At 39.5% G+C, this 22,371-nt stretch overlaps 1 protein-coding gene across 1 annotated transcript in view; it reads left to right on the forward strand.

Moving 5' to 3' along the window:
• LOC104168247 (zinc finger protein 385D-like) overlaps positions 1 to 5,417 on the forward strand; it is a 130,883-nt gene extending 125,466 nt beyond the window's left edge. Inside the window, 3 exon segments of the mRNA XM_009708777.1 lie at positions 410 to 511; positions 4,681 to 4,761; positions 4,764 to 5,417. Of these exon segments, the coding sequence (XP_009707079.1) occupies positions 410 to 511; positions 4,681 to 4,761; positions 4,764 to 4,919 (339 nt within the window). The 3' untranslated portion in view covers positions 4,920 to 5,417.
• The last annotated feature ends 16,954 nt before the right edge of the window (positions 5,418 to 22,371 follow it).

The raw sequence follows: 22,371 nt of genomic DNA on the forward strand, positions 1-22,371 counted from the left end.
AGGGGATGCTGTGCCATCTGATATTCTTCCAAAACTTTCTGTCAGCAGTGGATTGAATTTGGTGGGAGCTTTATAGAGATAGGGAGGAGTTTTTCAAAGGCTTCTATCTTTGACCTGATTCAGGTCCTGTTGAAGTTAACAAAGGTGAGAAAATCATTGACTGCAGTGGAAGCAGAGTTGAACTGGGCACTGTTGAAAATCACAGTCCCAATATGTGATGCAGAAAGGATCGTTCGAGTTGGAACAGACCCAATTTCCTGTCGTTATTGAAGGAGTCAAAGTAATGCTCTTGTGGAGAGCAGTAGCCTTCAGTATTGGAGCACCCTTCTGTAAAGCAGAACCTGAAATGATCTATTAAGGAACTATCACTCTTTTTTTTTTTTTCTTTTTCCCGAATGTATTTTAACAGCACATAAGCAGTAGAAGGCACAAAGACAGAGCTGCTGGGAAGCCACCTAAACCTAAATACAGCCCTTACAACAAACTCCAAAAGGGAACACATCCTCTAGGGGTAAGCCAATCACCTTTTTATTTTACTTTTATTTTAACTCTGCTGAGTAGGGTTTTTAGAAAGCATAAGTGGAAAAATGCTTACAACGGAGGGAATAGTGTAAGCAATGGGAGTATACAAGTGTCTGAATGAGCCCATGGAAGCCCACGAGGGACTTTTTCTATACTTTGATGGGTGTTGACTACAACCTGTGGGTCCTCATTTGTGTAGCTACTCTGAAGTAACCTCAGAAAAGAAGCTTGTTTCAAAGGTCATTAGAGAGCAAGAGATGAAAGAAATACCCAGATGTCAAGCAGAATTTTTCCAGTTTTCACCAAAGACAATAGTGACAAAATAACTAAATAAAATTCTATAAAACATAAAACCTTTATTCTATTCTTATTTAGAAAATTATTCAGATAACAATTGAAAAAATGAAAAAAATCCAGCTCTCATTTCATTCTACTCAGTTTCAGGATGGTTCTGGTTACATTTTTGACTGCCAAGATAAACTATCTGAAACACAGTCATTACTAGCTTCAAAAGCTGAGAAAAAGGTTTACTTTTTAATAAAAAATACTCTAAGATCCTGCCATTAGTTAAGAAACAGGTTATATTGTGGGTGAGATAGTGAAACACCTGACATTTATATGCATCAGATAAACTGCATGATTGTATTATGTGCTGTGGTGTTTTGTAAGGGTTTATAGGTGGTTTTGGCAGAGGGGGGGGTGTTGATCCATTGGCCTCGTAGAGATTAACTCCTTGTGCCCTGACCGTCTTCTCTAATTCAGGCAGAACATGGAGTTTTTTTCTGTGAAAACCCAGTACTCTAAGTTGATGTAAAGCTCTTTTCTTGGCAAAAGGAAGTGTGTCCTTGTTGGGGCAGCCCTCGTGAGTGGTGTATTCATGCACGATTCAGTTGGGTAGGAGATTTCCTAGATGTTGTAGCCTAATGCAGTGCACCATTCTAGTAGATCCACTAGTAGGGAAATAGCCCGATAGGGATTTTCAATAATACACTGGGAATACCAAGGTCTCCAATACATATAAGCTATACTGAAAGGAATCGAAAATATGTAATGAGGTAAGTAGGATACGGACTCACTAAAGCCTCTCTGACAGGATTATTATTCCTTCAGGAAATTCATTGTTTCCCAGGGGATGAAAATAACTATTACCTTATTCCTAACAGTTCTCTATTTACCAATTTATGTAATGGCAATTTCTGAGAACTCCAGCCAAGGATCAAGGCCATTTAGTTGCTGCATAGATGAACAAAGGCAACGTGTCCTTCTCCTCCTCCCTCGCTCCCAATTGCTCACGATATACAAGCCAGGCCAGAGGTGAGCAAAGAGGTAAAGGGGGTTTAAGAAGGAGAGAATGATTAGCCATAAATGAACAGATATGTGTAGTAGAGCAGAGGCTTCACTGAGAAAGGATTAGAGCAGGTCTCCATTTAGTCTTTTGGGGTTTGAATAGAAAAAAGTTCCAAAATTGCTGTCACTTGAAATGCAGAATGGTGGCAACAAGCCAAAGATGTGCTAATTTTACTTTGAATGTAAATGTTTTTGATGAGCTCTAGTCTTTTTCTTTACTCCTCGTTAGTTTTCCAAGTCATTTATTGTCCTTTATTTTACTTCATTGGAAATGAAACGAATAATGGCTACTTTACTCTTAATGTTGACCTGTGTGTTAATTAGTACTTGCAGAGAGGTTTGAAATGAAAGTGCAAGATGCCGTACATGCTAAATATTACTAGTTTTGCGGCTATCTTGAGATCAGAACCATGTTGATGAATTAACTGAAAAACTATCTAACTTCATTAGAAGTTCCTCATTCCTCCAGGAATGGCAAGGTAGTCCAGGCCTTTTAATATAAACAGCCACACAGGATCTTTGTGCTTCATGACAAAAAAATGTATAGGCATCACCAAATTTTTTTTCTGCAGAAGTTAGAAGGACATACTACATTTTCATAGCTTTTCTAGACCAAAAACTTTCCAATGCCATGTTTTCAATGTCATTTGTACTGCTTTGTCTAGTCTAGTTTTGCATGCTTCGGAGAAAGAAACTTTATGAATTCCCATGGTACTCTTTCAGAGTTTAAGAAATCTTGTAATGTTGGGACTTGATATTTCTCCAAGCCACAAATGCCCAGCATGTATAAAATACTATACTGGAGAGGAAAAGGTTATCAGATGTTTGATAGTCCAAACTTTCTGCAATAAAACAGCTCTTATGAAAAGCATCCTTCGCTGGGAATTCTAGACCACAATCAGAGCCCTGTTGTTTTGGGCTGGGGCTTTTTTTGTGCTTTATACTCAGGATTTTTTTTTTTTTTTTTTTTTTTTTGAGAGAGAGAGAGGTTGTTTTTCTTATCTGTTCTAAACAAGGCTGGAAAAAAGTATTTACTGAAAAAATGTAAGGAAGGAGGAAAAAGTCAAATGCTCAGCAAGGAAAGAAGACAGCTTGGATCGGTGGGTGTAACACTGATTAAAGAAAAGATCAGATAATTGCTTCTCATAGGAAGCAATTCCTCACGAGGAATGTTGTATCTAGCATCCATTATGTCCTTCCTTCAGAGAATTACAGAATCTAGTCCCCTCTGAGTATCTCTCCCAGAGCTTTAAGGGACCTTGATGCCAGCAGAGTTGCCAATGGGTACTAGGAGAAGTAAAAATCCTGTATCCATCTGGCTGGTAAAGAATCAATACGTTTTTTGGAATATGGTGATAGTGTAATGATGAAACTCACTGATGGGTCATGCTAGAGTACTCCTGTCATTACTTTCTGATTATTCACTCACTAAGGTACAGTTGAGTTGAAAATATCAGACTGATATAGTGCAAGTTAATTATTTGAAAGCCCCTTTCAATTCAAGGGTGAGAAATTGTCTTTCCTTGTGAGTGAGAAGTGTCCATACTTACACTGAGATGTACCATGGCACCTTACATGTATTCGCATTCTGTAAATTCAATACCACATGTTCAGGTTTGTTGTCTTTGCAAAGGGCCTCAGGTCATGCCAGGACACAGAAACACCAAAAGGCCATCAGAGCCAATGGGAACTTTTCTTTGTCAGTGGATGAGGTTTCTATTCTTATCTGAGAGTTATAAAACCAGAACAACAAAGGTATTCAGGCTCCTGGCGTCTCATTAGGAACTTGAAATCCCACTGAAATCTGCAGAAAGCTATATAGACTACTCTGGTGTTCATTTGTGTGTATACCAAATGTAAATTCTCTTAAATAAGAATGGACCTCTGCGAGTATTTTCAATCAGTCTGGGAAAAGCTTCAAGTTGGGGTTTTTTTTGGTTTTGGAAACTCTAAATGAGAAGTTTTCTAAATTGTATTTGGTAGCGCACAAGACTCATGACTTAAACATTTTCAAAGCAGAAGCCTTGGTGACAGTAACAAAAATATATGGGTTGGCACCATGCTAAGTGATATAGGCAAGATTTTTTTCATGACAGCATTTTAAAATATCTGGCACTTTTTCACCATCCTTGTAAGAATGGACAGTATCTTAGTGAAAAATATTTGAAGACACGGCAAGATGACATAGGGCAGCACCCATAGAATTCATCACCTATTTGAACATGTGAAACATAGGAGATTTTCATAACTGGTGCAAGATAAGCTTTGTCTATTTACTTGTTATTAGAGGCACGAGCTAATAAAGAGGAGCTAGCTGGAGACCGTAATTTTAAGTAGAACTTGCATCCTAATGATAAAAACAAAAGTACCTTCTGAGTCAGATTAGGGAATAGGATATGTCTTCATTCTGCCCTGGTCTCTATCATAAAGCTGTCCAGATGGAGGTTTTTTAATTGATGGTTAATTCTTCCTCATTTAATTCTTGCAGGGTACATGCAGCTTTATTAAGGTGCAGATTGCCCAGCCCCTTTTTAGGTTTGCTTTGATTTCTAATTTCATATTAAATTATAAGTCTCAGTGATAAGGCGTGAACACGGAAACTCTTTGTCCCCGACAAAATCCTGTTCACCCTTGCCTGATGCACAAGATCGTATCTCCTGTCACAAGCTTGCAGCTCATAGAGTCAGTAGCCACTACAAGGCCTCTCTTGCTTGATTTTGCACTTATGATCTTAAGTCAAGCTCCCTGTCGTGTAGCTAATATGAACAAATTATGTCTCTCTGTTTGTTTGTTTTTCTCTCTTCCCCACAGGTAAAATTAGTATTTTCAAAGGAACCTTCAAAGCCGATGGCTCCACGAATCTTACCAAATCCGCTAGCAGCTGCAGCCGCAAAAAACCGGCCGCTGTGGCTGTGAATTCCCCCTTCAGTCTTCGCACAGCCCCAGCAGCCACCCTTTTCCAGACTTCAGCACTTCCTCCAGCACTCCTACGACCAGCTCCAGGGCCTATACGGACCACCCATACTCCCGTGCTGTTTGCTCCTTACTGAACTCCAAACAGGAATTAATTGTACTGCAATAATTTTTCAAATCAAAACAAACAAACAAACAAACAAAAAAGAAAATCAAGAACATTGAACTATGCAGTGTTTATTTATAGTTTAAAGTATATATGAAGAGCCAGGACTTTTGATAGAGAACTGAACAAATTCTAAAAGGGGGAATGGGCAGTATTTTCTCCAGATGAGAACATTCCTCTTGAGTATTGGTCGTTTTAGAACTGATCTCCAGCGTTGACTTGTAGTGACATATAAAACTTATGAAGCCTTTTGACTGTGCTTTTTGGCACATATTTCCCTGCAATGTCTTTCCTGCTTTATGAAACAACTTACAAATTTGTCTAAAGGGCATTAACTGGTTCCAATGTACATAAAATACTTTATTCTGTAGATTAAAGAAGAAGGAAAAAATAAAAGAAACACTGTGAATAGTAGTACCCTTACCAATCCTCCTGCCAAATCAGCAGTTACTGGGTATTTATCTGAACAAAAGTAGATACAATAGATGTCTTGTAAAACAGTAGTATTGTGTCTCTATCTATGCCACTAGGTTTCTAACTGAGTTGCAAAAGTAAAATGAACAAATTATGTCACTTTGGTAAGTAGTCAAAAATGATGACAGTAATATGGAGCTGTTCCTGGTGAGCAAAAATTGTTTTCCTCACCTGCAGGAGAATGGACATGAGGTTGACCTATGGTTAGGGCAAAGTAAATGATAAAGAAGATCTAGTGGGGAGAAAAAAAAATCCAGATGCTGTACACAGAACAGATCAAATTTTTATTTAACGGAGAACGTATGTGTACAGTGTGTGTATATTCAAAAGGTGTAATACATACAAGATCGATCAATGTTTAAGGCATGCCAGTGGACAGCAAAAATTACACTCTTGTCATGAAACAGGCCTGACACTTCAGTGTTGAGCAGAGGGAAGACACAAATGGGTTACGGATAGTCATAACTAGCAAATGAAAAGCAGGAGAGAAATCCTGGCCTCATTTAAGTCAGTATAAAGTTCCTCCTGACTGCAATGTAGCCAGAATTTCATCCCAAGAATGGCACATATTTTTTTTATATCACACCAGTGGGAGTGTCTGTAGATACAGGTAACATTTTTTACAATGAAACAGATTTATTCTCTTGTTTTATTTCCTACTGATGTGATATAAAATGTCTTACTATACCTATAAAATGTAAACAGCAACACATGAGATACATATTACAAGATAACTGCACATCATGGGTATGGAACAAATACAACCTTTAGGATCTGAAGGGACCCTTGAATTCTGTAGCTGACCTTTATGTATGGACAGCTTAAAGCCTTATATATTTACTGTGAGGCTTAAAGGGGTTGACTGTGTCCCTTTAAAGTAAGATTTATCAGGGGTATACATAGATATATTGTATATATGTTAGAGTAAGAAAATAACTTATAAACAGAAAATCTACTATATAAAATAATTATATAACCATTGAGTTTCACATGTGGGTCATTAAGTGGTAAGTAACAAACAGCAGAGAAAAAAATAGACTTCTTGAATCTGATTCTTGCTGCCTGCTTTTTCCCATAGGGAGCTGAAAAGTATCTATTAATATTATGGAGTGCGCTGCTGAGTCACATGCGACCACTCTGATGTGTAGCTAAGTGAAATGCCTACCATGCATTTAGGAGGAATAAAATTTTAAAACATAATTTAAGTTTAGATGGGGAAATTATTTGAAAGATTTTATTAAAATGTAGTAATGCAAAATATTGACCATGTGGTTGCTATATAATACTGCCTGTGGTTAACATGGACAGTTGGGAGATACAGAGGATGGGAATATACAGCACTTTTGACTTGCAGTTCATCAGTGAGCCTTCCATATACATTGGTATTTGCCATTTTTTAAACCTCTCTGCATTTAGATTTTATACAAAAAATATATAAAAAGAGAGAAAGAAGAGGTTCCATGGATGTCTGTGTCCAAAGAATTCCAAAGAGATGCATTTATTTATCTAGAAGTATTAAAATAAGTTCTATATGATGTATTTGTATTTCATCCAGTTTATTTGCAAAAGTTTGTGCCTTGAAATGAAATGGGCTTTTGTTTATATTTAATTCACTCCTATGTAGCCATGAAAAAGATGCAATGGTGATTTCAGGGCTGGTTACTAGCTGGATTGCTTTACCCAGTTTCCAAAACAAGAAAAGTATGAGCAAGTTCCTGAAGCCAAGTTTAGGCACCTAAATAACTAGGGGCTGACATTTAAAAGGGCTCCCTACTCTACAGCTCCCAGTAAAGAGTCAGTAAACAGGCCAGCCTTCAAAACCTGCGCCTAACACTCAATTTAGAAAATGTTTCCTTTTATTTGGGTACATAAATATAGTGTAGTAAGGTTCAACTCCTCTTTGCAAAATTTTGGCCTTGGTCTTTTAAGCCTGCTTGCAACCTTCCATCTTTTTGAAGAAGTTGTAGTGCCATTGTCAGCTGTGTTCAGATTCCTCCTTGAATAGGATGCCAGTTTTCAAGCTGTGCTCCGTGAAACACCATTTATCTCCAGAGCCTTTTGTAATAGCCCATGTAAGTAAGAGCTTGCTAAACGAGCAGAGGAGGACTGGTGTTCTGGGAAGGGAGAAGGTCTGGGCAGGCGATCTTTTCCCCATGAAAAAACACGTGGATGGGAAAAGGGGAGACCCACAAATATCCTGTAGGCTCTTATGCACGGCCTTCTGGTGCGTGGACACCTGCTGTACATCCTGCCATGTTGTTGTGATGCCATCAAAATCAACAGGCTGATCCTTGCCAAATGTGGCCTGTGGCATGTATGGAGGCACAGTACTAAAGGCAGAGTTAATACAAGTTTTGCTAGAAATAAAAAGAGTGTCATTCCAACTACTTACATCAGCTAATTTGCAATGACACCTTCAGTTTTCTTGGACCTCTTTTGTCACAGTGCTCTATGGAACAAGTTTTTGTTCACACAAGTCTCTTTTAAATTTCAGCTGTAAACAACAAACTCAATTCTTTTTATGTCTCTTACTCACTACCTAATAAAGGATAACGCCTAAATGTTAGCATGTATAGTGGATTTTCTGTGCCTTGCTGTTCCACCCCCTCTTGGTCTGTAAAAACTCAACGTGCCCGGGATGTCAGCGCTCCAGTTTTATATTATATGTATATGTCAAGGAAAATACTGGCACAGCAATCTGACTGGGCAAGGGGAGCTTGCAGTCAAGGGTATGCCCACAGCAGCTGACAAAGGAGCTAGCAAACAGAAGACACTTTACACCTACTTGTCAATATATCCAATATGGAGAGCACTATAAAAGAAAAATATGTCATAATTTTTCATATTACAGTAACACTCCACGGCCAAGAGGAAGCCTAAAGCACAAGGAAACAGATCATTTCATCGAAGACACAGTCACTCACTGGAATAATAGTGTGAAATCAGCCTGCAGGGAAATGGTTGGGTATGAACTCGGAAAAACAAATAGGTTCAGGGATGTTTTCTTAAATTCTATACAAAGTGTTAAAGAATGACTATTCTGTTCTGACACAAAGAGGTGGTATTTTTGTGGGAGGGATATATATTTATATTTTTATGCTATCTGCGCTTTTCCAACTATCTCTGGCTTCAAACCTTTGTTCTGAAGGATCATCATTGCTCTGAACCATGAAATCAGTCACCTTCTTGAAAGCTGTTGTAAAAGCTGATGTGAGAGGTCAGTAAGCAAATGGTATTAATATGATGATCTAAAATCAACTGGAAGAAAAAGAAAATAAACTGGCCATGTCAAGGAATATTGTATTTGAAAAGTATACATCTTTATTTTAAGATAAATTAAAGTTATATAAAATTAAGAATAGCTAAATAAAGTTAATATAACTAGAAGAATTATATCTTTCATTTTAGTACTGGAATGTTACAATTGGCTGTGTATTTTAAAAAATGAAAAGACTTTTTAGATGCTAAATCAATGTAAGGATGCTATGGGTAAATTTAACGTCTCACGCTCATTATCTTCCAGTTATACCAGGAATACCATAACTGAATGGACCTGCCCTTAGTCACCTCTATTCTAATCCCCAAAGATACAGTAAAGTATTGGCCCAATACTCCCTGAAAGCTGAAATCATGCTTCTTAGGAGCCCCTCCTTCTGCTCCCAGTAAATGCATAGTTTTTAGACTCTCTTCAAAGCACTTGGAGAATTTCTATCTTAATATCTCTCATTTTTTGCAAAAATAAATGTTATTTTATGAACATAAGACCAACACTGAGGGGCAAGACCTGAAAAGATTTCTTCATGATTACAACATCCTTGTGGCTAAATATGAAGCATGGATACCCAAATTGTTTGGCTGCACAAATCTTTTTGAAAACATGTAAAGTCAGAAACCTAAGCCACTTTATAAGGAATCTGTTCTTTTTATTAACATAGGTTCCTGAATTTCATTTTTAAAATTGACTCCGGCACAGTTCAGGCTTCAGGGCTGTAAGCACATCAAGCTCACAAGAAAATAACTGTGGGCTTCCTGTTTACCTAGATGCGTGTGAAAATGTGAGCCTATGCTATGTAAAATATTACAGATTTTTTTTTTACATCACATCTTCCCCTGTTCTCATTGTTTACCTGTAAGTGCCATTACTTCAGTGCCAGGGAATCATACAGAAGCTTCTGTACTGGGGTTCACTGCGTGACTGAAAGAAATAGTAATACTGATAAATCCTATCTTAAACTAGTTGAAATCTCAAACACACAGTTAAGGGTTTAGCCAGGGACAAGAGCTTCATGCCCTCTCACACCTACAGGTTTATTAAAATTCAGGACCATTTAGGAGTAAATGTAACAATCTGGAGGATGGTTATTACATTGCCTGATCTGAAATGTCAGGGGCTGAAAGAGTCTGTGCCTCAGACCAAAATTAAGAATACTATGAAAACCATAATGCTCTTAACCCTGGGACTCCTGAAAGCAGTTGCAAAGATCTTTGACTTCAGTACAGGCAATTTTTTGCCCTGAGTGCCTGAGGCCTTTTGCAGTCACGCCACGTACTGCAATTAGTGTCATTCAACTCTGATTCAGCATTGATATATTGATAAAGAAACAAGGCTGTGCCTGAAACATGATTAGTGGCTGCCTAGTTCCTGTGATCAGCTTCATGCTGGGATGATGCTTGGGTGGTGAAGTAAGAAGAGTTAAAAGAGTTAAAGAAACTGGTAAGCTAATTTCGTCTCTTTTCCTTGTGCAATGTTCTTATAAAGAACTTGTGAGGCATTAAGCTGGGACGTTCAAGAGTTCCTGGGTAAAACATAGGGACCTTGAAGGTCATGAAATCTTAACTTCAAAAATCATTTTGATGAGAAAGATGATGAGAAAGAGCCCAGAAGATCTTCTTTGCCTCAGGTACTTCAGTGACTTTGTAGCAATGGTCTTCACACTAGTCACACTGTCAGTCCACTGATGTTTGTGCTCTTCACAACAGAAATTGGATATTTGACACTCATAATTAGAAAAAAGTATAGTTATTAATACTCATTGCATAGGTATTGGACACTCAATTACAGGACACAAGAATTTTCCTTGGAAATCCATGCATTCATGTCTGTTCATACCAGCCAAGATATCACTGCATCTCGTCAACACCTGGGTGTCCAGAAAGGATGTCAATATTTTTTATTTTTTTTCATTACTATTTGATTTTTCTTCTATGTTTCTTTGTTCATAGTTTCAGCTCTCCTATGAACAAACAGAATCCATAAGTTTAAATACGCATTTAAGAAGATGGTATTCATCAAGCCCCCCACTGGATCATTTAATCAGAGTCAATAAATTCAATAAAAAATCAAAAGCAGCAGTGCCATAGTAATAGTAATATATTATGAATAGAGAGCCTATGTATACTACAGTGCTCTTTGCCTAATCTAGTCAGAGTTTTACGACACAGACAGCTCTTTAGTCTTTCACAGTTTCCTGAAATGTTCATCTTTTGGGATTCTTCAAAGGTTTAATTAAACGTAAATGTTATTTCCTATGTTCAGTGACAATAGCTATGTATTTCTGAGTGCAAAGGCAATAGAAAAAAGGATAAAAAACATAAACAATTTTCTCACTACAAATGCCTGCAGCATTTGTTAACAACTTCAGCCTTTTCTCTGCTTGCGGCTGATGGCTGGCATTTGCCATGGGAACCGTTCTCATTGACACGTGTATCAGGTGAAAATTGTCTGCTCAAAACAGAGTCTGCCAAGTGCAGACGTTCTTTTGGGGCACGACAAAGTGGGAGATGATAGCATATGGGCAAAGCTATGCCTTTATAACAGCCTGTTATAACTCCCTCAAAACTGCCTGGTGGCTCAGTGGGGAGGGACGGCACCCCCACAGGTTCCTAATGTGGTCATAATTATAACATAGAGGATGTCAAATTGAAAAAAAATCCTGACTTGAGGATTTTTTACAAGTGCTTCAGTTTGGGAGATGATACCCCCTGCCCCCCAAGTGTAATCTTTCTTTTAGATGTGTTTTCAATGTAGGCTTGTCCATGACATAATTGCCAGTCAAACTGCTGCCTGAATCTGTTTTGTCCATCAGAATAAAACTAATAAGGTAAGTTTTGGTACCCAGAAGAAGCACTTGAGAGCAAAAAAAATTAAAATGTAATTAGCCTCAAGTTGGGTCACATATTTTTTTACTTCCTGCAGTTATCTAAGTCCTACCAGCTTGTTGAAATGTAGGTATCAATTGAAGAGAAAAGGCATGTTTCGTTCTTCTGCTGTTTTTATAGTTTTAGAAAGGAGATGGGAACAGCTGTAGCTCTTTATCCAATCATTCCCACACTAACTTCCATGTAGTTCATTAGACAAATGTCTGCACACGCGCTGCCCCTCTGTATATACACTGTGCTTATTTCCTTCCCACCCCTTTCCTGAAACACGTATTTTGTGACTCCCCCAGAAGGATGGGACACTGCAAGGAGCATTAAAAATGAAAGAAAAAAAAAAAAAAACCAACCCAAACCAAAACCACTTGCTTATGAGGTGCATAATATCGTATACAGGCATGTCACCAGACATATGGGTGTATAATATGGGTATGTAGTATAGTAGCCCTTTATTCTCTTCAGTGGTATAATCTAACCAAGCATGTGGCTGGAGTTTTGCACTGAGCCCCTCGTTATAGTGTTCTCTGCTTTAAATGGTGACCACTGAAACCAATTTTGTTGGCTGGGCTACAGTTAAGCTTTCTCCCTATCTGTGTAAGATTCTCTGTTCTCCTCTGGGGTATTTTGCATGGCAAGCGAATCCTTGGAAGAAAAGCTAGAGCTATTTTCATCTCCTTTACAAAGCTATGAAAAGCAGTAGGAAAAAAGAAACTGGCCTTTCATGTTTTATTGATGTCTACATTCCAGCTAACTGTCAGGAACTTCGCAGCTGCAGTAAATACTTTAGAAGCTCTTCAGTTCTGCTCCGTGAGACAGGATGCGACGGATCACTATTCCTGGGAACAGACGTTTAATCCAGAGCAGCGTGCAAATCATCTACTTTATGCCACCAACTCACTAAAAACCTTAAACTTCAGTAAAAAAAAAGCCTCAAAACCTACCAGGGCCCACTGAAAGCACTGGAGATGAAGTTACATGATGTGGTGTCAAAGAACTGGCAGGAGGACATCCAGGTGAGTCCAACAGCTGCATTACACTAGGGCAAGAGTTGGTAATGGTTCAGGCAATTTGATGTAGGGAAGTTCCTTCTGAACCCAAATGTGAGAACGAGTTTAACCCCAACGAGTGCACTGCAACAGCTGGGAGCTGGAGAAGTCTGTTGATATCATTGAACAATACGTTTCCAGTTACCAACAATCTCCAACAATGCAGTAAAAGACCTCAAATCTGAGACCAAGTTACTCATCAAGATAACAAAATATTCTTCCTAGGCCTTATAGATAACCAACATAAGCCCTTCATTTAGTGATACAATGCACATTTAAATTAGTGAGTACTAGGAGTACTGAAGGCTTCACAAAAACTGGCCCTGATCCATTTACACTTCAGAAACACTGTAAATTTAGATGACATTTTTATAAGTCCTAGAGTAACATTTCATGGTCTGCTAGTTTGTAATAGTAGTTTTGACTTTTGACTGATAAATAGTCAATATAAAGTCTCTAATTAAAAAAGGGTGGAGGGAGGTGATTGGGGCAATTATACCTTGCTCTTTAAAACCCCGATACCTGCCTGAGGGCCTTTTAAAGGTCAGAGTTATCAACCACATGGAAAAGGCAGTGGGCTAGAAAGCAACTGTGTCTTCTCAAAGGTAAGTTAGGTGAGACAAAGCTATTGATATTTTGCTAATTTCTTTATTGAGCAAGGGTAGAATAATTGCTCCAGACTAGATTAGATATTTGAGGTGGTGACCCATAAAAATGGTTAAATTGGTACTATAAGGATTCAGACAACAGTTTTGAAAGAAACTAACTGAAGGGAATGCTGTGTGGATTATAGTGTAAGGAGAATTATTAGGGTGGGAAGCGAAAGTAGAAGGCTGTTCCTCAGGAGCAATTTTAGGTTGTATCTGGTTTCACTGGTGATTTTGCACACAGAAAAAAGCATGTGCTCTTGAAATTTTTTGATAACACACATTAGGAGCTATCATCAATATAGAAAAGAACATGATATTTTCCAGAAAGAACAGAATGACCTTGAGAACTGATGTAATAGAAAGGAGCTTTAACTCAATAGGAAAGAAAGGGACAATCATGTATTTAGAGTCTAATAACAAGTAGCTCTAAGAACTCAGCAGCTGGAAATAGCTGAAGAAGAGTACAATTCACAGGTATTACCATTGGTGACAATGAGTTACAAATGTGATACAGCTGTTAAAAAAAAAAAAAAAAAAAGCAAAGATGTTCCTTGAAGTATATTCTACATTATTCCGCCACAGAATAAAAACTTCTTGTTTTGCTAACTTCAGTGAGTTGTGACCAAGAACAATTAAGTCTTTTTAGAAAAGAGTTAGGGAAAGCAGAGAACCTAGTAGATAAGGAAAATAATGTAACATTTATATGGTTAGAATAAGGAGCGGAAGGCTGAGGGACAGAGGGGTCCAATTGCTCCCTACGCATCCTGGAATGGAAACAGTGGTAACCATCAGGAAGAGAAGCAAGCTATTCAAGTTAAGAAAGTGTTCAAGCGTAAGCACATGAATAAGTGTCTATAAACACCAGTGAAAATTGGCTGGAAATCAGAAGACATTTGTAAGTGTGAAAACACAGAAAATATGTAAAAAATGTTCTAAGCAGACAAAAACTGAGGTGATTCTCGGGTGGGCTCTGCCCTGGTTGTGAATGGGATTCTATACCGCGTTTGCTGTGGAGGCAACTGACTGGGCACAATGAGCCACTCAGCAGGTCTGAGCTGCTTTCTCTCCATGTGCGCGCTTAGTGTGTTGCTCCAAAAGCTGTCAGTGACTAGACTTCATGACTTAATGAGTCAGGGAGAGAAATACAAGAAATACGGCGGTTGGCATTTCACAGGAAAAAGACTTCTGAATCTTGGCCAGGGTCTGTTTCACCTATCTATTCACATAACACTAGCCAGTCAGAAAATGAAGTGTTCCAAATCTGATTGTAGGTAGACATGTTTGGTGGTGGCTTTTTGGACGCTGTATGTCAGCTGAAACAGTCTGTCACATTCTTGCTGAAATGTCATGCAGTGTGGTTTTCCTAGACAAACTCATGTCAAAATATATCTATCACGATCAGTTGCTAAGTATAGTTCATGCTTTTAAAAATTCAGACAGATGAGTGAAAATATTTAACAGTACTGAAAGCAAAAAAAGATGTCTCTAGTTCACTGAATTCATGAAAATACGCAGAGTTCAGCAACCACACTTTAATACAGCTAAACCTCTTGGTAGGTCTTTTATCTTGAGCAAGGACTGACTTGGGACTTTACGGCTGAGCATCCCAAAGGGAGCCAGAGACCTGCAACAGAGTCCTTACAGCAAAATAAAAGGCTGAAGTCAAAGTGCAAGGCCCCTGAGCTCCTCTCTCATTTCAGACTCCTCACTGAGATCACTGAATCTTGTGAATTGTGTTCTTCAGTGTATGAGTGCCTATATGTTGTATGACTATGACAGTTGGTTAAGGAGCCATTCAGTTCAGCTTTGGAGTTCCTAAAGTTCAGCAATAAAATACAGGCTTTATTGCAGTTACTGGACTGGTTATGTGATTTCTGAGTCTTAGCACTTAGCGTTCAGTTCATGCTTTAGGTAATAATTAGTTAAATAAATTGCTACTTGACATCTGTCTGTCTTTATTTTTAAAATTTCCCTCCTTCTAGAAGTCACAGATTTACTCTATTCAGGAGGGAATGGGTATAAAATTCATGCTTTGGCACATTGCAGCTATATTTCTACTCTCTATTCAGTCCCATATTTTGCTAACAACCAAAAGGAAGAAAAAAACCCCAAAACATACCAACCAAACAACCTCCCCCCCACCAAAAAAAAACAAAACACCAAACCTATGAGTCAAAGCTCAGCAATATGTTCAGTGTGTTATTAGTTGATTTGGAATACCCTTCCATATGAAGTTTGTTCCAAAACATTTTACAGAATTAAAAGCTTTGTGTGACTACAGCACAAAAACATAATCCAAAATGTTTTGGCTAAAAAAGGAAGCCTTCTGTTTTCCTTACAACGGAAGCCAAAACAATTTTAATTTCTGGCTTCTTAATTAATGTTAAATACAGTTTAGACTGAGTTTCTCACCAAACAAATATTGCAACATTTGTAGATTCGCAGTTATTTAGCCCATTGTTTTATCTTTAATTTGAGCATCCTGAGTATGAGAGCAGTTAAATTCAAGGTCTTCATAGATTATGCCATCTGTTAATGGAAATCTTTATTTCAGAGCTATGCAGAGCGTGGCTGATAATTTTGTCATTTTATTACAGCTTGGCCATTTTTTATTTATTTTTGCTGTACTGATGCCTAAAGGCTCCCTGATTGTGATCATAAAATCAGAATTTCATTTTATGACAAAATAAAGGTCTTAAAAGTTGTTTTGGTTACACCCCTGAATAGACTGAGAAGCTTTCACAATTTTTTTTTAAGAAGAGAAAGAGACTGGCTGTCTGAGATAAGAGATTCAAGTTCATCTGTTTGTTCTGATTCTGACTGGAAACCTGAACTTCTGTTAGGACCTAGGTAAAGCTCCTAGAAACTAAAGCAGTTCCCCCCCATACCCCTGGTTTTTCAGTAGGCGAGTTGATTCCTTCATTACTACCCACAGTAGTGTAGATGTGTACACCTCAACAGTTACCTTTCGCTAAATGCAGATTTAGGGACTTGATACAGCTGTCCTCTGTTAAGAGCCCACTGTAGGATGAGATGACTTGTGCCCTGGAAGGGCTTATTTTCTCTACAGACTGCAAAGGAGGCGTTGGATGATAGATGAGAGGTAGACAACTATGCTATATGAGTCTGAAATTGATGGCAATATAGGCAAATACTAGATGCCAAAAAATTAATCCAATCTAAGCAAGTTGCTCTTTAGTTCAGGATGTGAGACAGCCAAGGCGAAGTCCAGTATGTGGTAGAGCACACTGACAAAACTGAGTCTTCCATGTGCAAGATGAGTGTTTCAGGAAAAAAAATTATCCTTGTTAGTAATTTTGGCTCCAATCTTAGAAGTGAAGAATTTTTTTGCAGTGAAGGTTTTACTACATCAAGCACACTAAAATAACAGTTTTAAATTAGGTTTGGGGTTTTTTTTTGGTGGAGTTTTGGGTTGATGGGGTTTTTTTTAAGCAAAAACTACAATGTTGGAAGCTCTCCAGGGAACCACTGTGTTTTTCAGAGAGTGGCAAGAGTGGGCTGCTCTACAGGGCCAGGGGAGCTGGGAGCCAAGGGTGGCCGCAAGGCAGCCTGACCAACAAGGGGCTGGTCCCACAGCGAGGTGAGCAGAGCGGGTCTGGTGAGAGTGACCAGGTAAACTGAGAGTCCAGGACTTTGCAGGCCAGTCTGTAGCAACGAGGCAGGTACCAGGCCAGGATCAGCAAGGCAGTCAGGATGAGCAAGGTGCAATGCCAGGCACAGGCAGACCTGCAGCGTAGCTTGGGCATCCTCCAAGGGATGAGCCTGAGTTTTTTAATGCAGGTCCCAAGCCAAGGGGCAGAGCCCCCAGGCAAGGTGTGTGTCAACTCCTTCTCTCACCTTAGCTGTTTTCCAGCAGTCTGATCCCACGTTACATGGCCATGCCGTGTCAGAGCTGGCCTTCAGCCCAGGCAGCCCTACCTCTGCGAAGGGAAGGAGGAGGCGGCAGAGCCTGTGGGTGCGTGTGGGGCCCTGGCAATGTTAACACATACTTCATAAAGAGTAGAAGAGATTTTTTTGACTCTAGAAATTACAGGCTATGAAGGAGTCAAAGGGCAGGAAAGGAAATGGAGGCACTGAGCTTTATGTATGATCACCAAGAAGGATGAAGCAAAGGCAGTTGAGCCCTTCTCACCCTAACCAGCATTTCAGTGAAACACCAGTATTAACAGCGTGGGATCGTCATGCTAAATCAAAGAAGCTGAAGTCTGCAGCAAATGCAGAAGCTCATTGAGAATAGCACAAATAAATCTTAAGTATAAATTATGCTGGGCATAAAAAAGTTTTCTGAGAACAGCAGTATGCCTTCCTTACTTTCAACACCACTCAATCCACCCTAGCAAACAGAGTTCATCCTATTTGTTAGCCTTTTTAAAAAAATTCCCGAGTTGAGAAACCACAATTGTTTAGCACTTTATCAGAAGTCAGGTGTTTTCTTCCACTGCACAGAGCTGTTTGTTGGATGGAAATACTAAGTTTTTATTTTATGCAGGGGGGGTCCTTCTATAAAGGCTGAGGTTGTTTGATTTGAAAGCTCAGTGTTAGCTTCTTAGCTGGTCTAAATCAGCATAGTCTTATTGTTTTTCCAGGCCTGTCACAATTTTTGGTGGCTGCAATCTGGCACATAGTTTGGAATGCAAGTGTTACTGTCAAACCATAATCAGGGAGATGACCTCTGTTAAAAATGGTTGTATTCCACAGTAAATATCTGCTTTTTTACCAGATAGACCACAGCTGTGAAAATTTTTGCATGAAAACCGCTATTTCCTCTTTTTCTCTTCTTTAATGTCAAGCTACTATAGATGATACTTCGGTCATGCAAAAAAACTCTTATTTCCTAAACAATGTAATTGTTGGCAGTTGCGTGTTGTTCTGACAGAAACTATAAATAGCTTACTACTACTTTATAGAATCAGAATGCACCAGTTGTCTCGGGTTTTTGCTTGGTTGAGGTGGGTGGATGGAAGCTTCCCCATCCAGAGCCACCTGGACACTAAGAGCCGAAATATTTTCATGTGGCCAAAGCACAAACTTGTGCGTCCCAGCACTGCCAAGCAAGAAACTACTCTGATACCATAAACATCCTCTTGCAGCTACCGAAAAGCTGAAGTGCTATGTCTGTGTGCTCTTACCTTTGCTGTGTTCCAGCCTGTTACGCTTCGTGGTATGTTATGGGTTAACACAGACAATAGGGTTTGGTGGAGAAATCAGTGGTGAAAAGACAGAGCAGAAACTGAAGAAATGGACCTCTTGCAAAAGTGGGGGGTTTTGTCAGTCTAGTGAAGGAAGCATACAAATCCAGCTTTGTATGATGACCATTCCTGGTGTTGGGCAATTATTCAAGAGAGGCTTCTGCTGCTGAATGTGGATTCTGAGAAAGTGATTAAAGGAGAATAAGATCTGGTCTAAGATCCTATCTAGAGATTGAACTGTCATGAAACTGCTGAGTAACCACCAGTTACTGGGCTTAAATAATACACTGACTAGCAGGCTCAGCCCGATAAAAAAGGTAGTGTTGCCCAAATGCTATTTCCCATACAAATTACATGGGAAGAAAATGTTTACATTCATAACCACATATCTCCCTGTCCACTGAAGAATTTATCTGAGTCTTCTGACTGCACCTACAATTCCCTACCAGCTTCCTAAGCCAGATTTTCCTAGTCTTGTGTCTCTGGCCTGGCCTCCTCCACTCTCTCCCAAAATCAGAGCTAAAGAATCCATGCTGGTGACAACACTGCTTAGGATAAATTTCTTTGCTGGTATTGTCCTTGGTCTGCGGAAAGATCCAAGCTGGCAGGAGGGAAAGATTTCTTTGTAGGACAGATAATATTTAATTAAGAACCTAGAGCCTACCTAGAGAAAAGTGGCTACAAATGCAGTACCTCTGCTCCCACCAAGAAGGTGTCATTTAGGATACCCTTACAGATTCCCAAGACAGGTGCTAGGCTTTAAAATTTAGATGTTATAACACTCGTGTTGTAGATATGTGGCTTGGAGCAGAGGTCAATTCCCTGTGCAAAACACCCTTCTTGTCCATCAGACGGGCAGCTCACCAGGCTGCTGAGCAAGTAAACCCCTAACGTGTGTGAGGTGTTAGGAGGTGCTGTGGGTGTTGGTCAACAGAGTGTATGGACACAGCTTCTTCCTGCTCTGACTTGGGTACCTTATACCATGTTGAGCCTATATTCCTTTAAATTGGCATTCGGAAATCTGGAAAAGCGTTAGGCATAGATTAGCATTAGGACTAGGCATTAATATTGTCGATACCTGTGTTATGGGGCATTATGCTTTACAGGAGAGAAATGCAGGCACTTTTATCACTCAAGTGTTTCCTGAGCTAGAGAGAAGGAATTTTGTGGATCAAAATGTTCAATTAAGGGTTGCCAAAATTCTGCTCAAATTGCATGTTAAATATTTAGCTCCTTTTTTGGATCCCACTGTTACAGCCTAGCTGGTAAAGTCTCCAGGGGCTTTGACAATGGTACACATTCTGCTCTTCATGTACTGTTAGAGAGCGGAGGGGGTGACCACAGTGTAAAAGATCACAGATCTTCTTCCCAAGGGTGTTCAAAAATGAGCCTAGAGGGGCTGGCATGTGTGGATGCGTAATTTGTCTCTGCCACTGCAAGTGTGCGCAGGGGCAGAGGAGAGATCAGAGAACTCTTGCTTTTATCCCACTTGGCTCACAAATCACTTAACTGTTAGCAACACGCAGATTTAAAATGAAGATAAGCAAGGCAGCAGATGATTTAATACAAATGAAATGAATTCAAGGAAGTACATGCATAGTAGCTGGGGAAAGTTAGCCTTGCTATTTTCACATTTATTTAAAAGAATGTGCTTCTGCCCAGTAATGACTTCTCCTAACCACAACAGACATTGGTGGTGATCTCCCTGGAATTAATATATTTCCTTAGTTTCCTTTGCTCATTATTTATTTTCCGCTGCTCATTCTGCATTCCCTGGTTTAGCTACATTACCAGAAGCTTGCCTAGTTCCACTTGTTTCTGCAAAACAGACTCGGCCTATCGCTAAAAACAGGTCAGCACTGCCTTACTTGGTGAAATCCTGGGGAAAAGGAAAATATTTGGTCATGTATTTGGCCTGTAGACCAGTCATGTTTTTCTGCTTTCAAATGGTGATGTGTGATTTGTAAGTTGTAAGGGTACTTTTGAGATAAACATGTAGAACTATTCACTTAGAGATTAGAGCCTGCTATGGTCCTCATCATCTTAGTTATAGGTGCCTCAGCCTACTGCAGTTCTTTTACAGCAGATGTACAAGGCAGCACAACTGCCATTATCCCTTAAGGATCTGGAAACTGAAATATAGCTCAAAACTAGGACTTCAGGCATAACATAGTTAAACTTTTTCCCCATACACATAACCACTGCAATCTTAGGTCTCTTCAATTTCCACTTAACTCTAAAGATGTCAAAGGCCTATCTGTGCTGCAGTTGCCAATATTCAATCATCAAATCATAGAATAATTTAGATTGGAACACTGGAGGTCATCAAGCCCAAACTCAAAGCAGGGCTACCTTCGAAGTTAGATTAGGTTGTTCAGGGCTTTGTCCAGTTGAGCTTTAAAAATCTCCAAAGTTAGAAAGTCCACAGCATCTCTAGACAACCTATTTCAAAGCTTAACCATTGTGACAATTTTTTTTTCCTTATGTCTATTTAAAATCTCTTACTGCAGAATATATTGCCTCTTGACCTTTTATTATGCACCTCTGTGAAGAGTCCTGCTCTACCTTGCCTCTAAGTAGACAGCAGTTAGTTCCCCTCATTAGCCTTTTCTCCAGGCCAAAAAAACTCACGCACTCACACATCGTGTGCTCTGTACCCCTAACTAGATGGTCCTACACTGAAATCCTTGTGGTATGTCCATATTTCTCTTTAGTGGGGACCCAAACTGGATGCAGTATTCTAGGTATGGTCATACAAGTGGTAAATAAAGGAGAAAAATCACTTCCCTTGCTGTACTAACTATTCTTTTGTCAATGGCTGGCCCTTGTCGTTGCCATGGTGCACTGCTGACTCATGTTTAATTTGGTATCTGCTGAGACCCCAAATACTTCCACAAAGCTACTTTCTAGTTATTTTGCCCCCAACTCATATTGGTGCAGTATTATATCTTCATATGTATATGACTTTGCATTTTGTTTTGCTGAACTTCACAAGGTACTTGTCAGCCCATTTCTCCCATCTCTGAGTCCTTCAGTGAGACAGCCATATCCTCCAGCTTATCAGTCATTGCAGTCATTGCCCCTTCTTCCACCCTGCAAGGTTCAGGAAATTGCTTTGAATGCAATTATCCATGTCACTGGTGAAGGTGATAAACTGTATTGGTCTCAGTGTTGACCCCTAAGGAACATCACTCTTAACAGGCTGTTGGTTAGGTCTTTGAAACAGTGACTTAGGGCATAGCTGTCCAGCCAATTTTTCACCTACCTTGCAGTCTGCCTCCAAACTCCACTGCTGGGCTAGGAGGTCTGCAAGGCATGAAGCCACAGTGTACAAAGCAGTCATAAAACGCCTCAAGCTTTTCCACGTCTTTTGTCATTTTCCCATGTCCCTTGTCCCTTTCAGCAATGCAGCAACATTTTCCCTGGTCTTTTTTTTCCTTTTGTTGATATACTTACAGAAACATTTCTGTCTTTCATGTCTTTTTCCAGTTTCAGCTCCAACTTTGGCCTTCCTGATTTCACCCCCTCATGCTCAGCCAATGCCTTTGTAATCCAGGGAAATCTAGAATGATAGAATTGTTTAGGTTGGAAAAGATCTTTAAGATCATTAAGTCCAACCGTTAACCTAGCACTGCCAAGTAAGTCCACCACTAAACCATGTCCCTAAACACCACATCTACATGTCTTTTAAATACCCTCAGGGATGGTGACTCCACGACTTCCCTGGGCAGCCTGTTCCAGTGCTTGACAACCCTTTCGGTGAACACATTTTCCCTAATATCCAATCTAAACCTCCCCCAGTGCAACCTGAGGCCATTTTCTCTTGTCCTATTGCTTGTTCCTTGGGAGAAGCGGCTGACCCCCACCCCACTGCACCCTCCTTTCAG

This window comes from Cariama cristata, unplaced genomic scaffold, assembly GCF_000690535.1.
Source record: "Cariama cristata isolate BGI_N322 unplaced genomic scaffold, ASM69053v1 scaffold11070, whole genome shotgun sequence".
In the NCBI taxonomy this organism is placed as follows: Eukaryota; Metazoa; Chordata; class Aves; order Cariamiformes; family Cariamidae; genus Cariama; species Cariama cristata.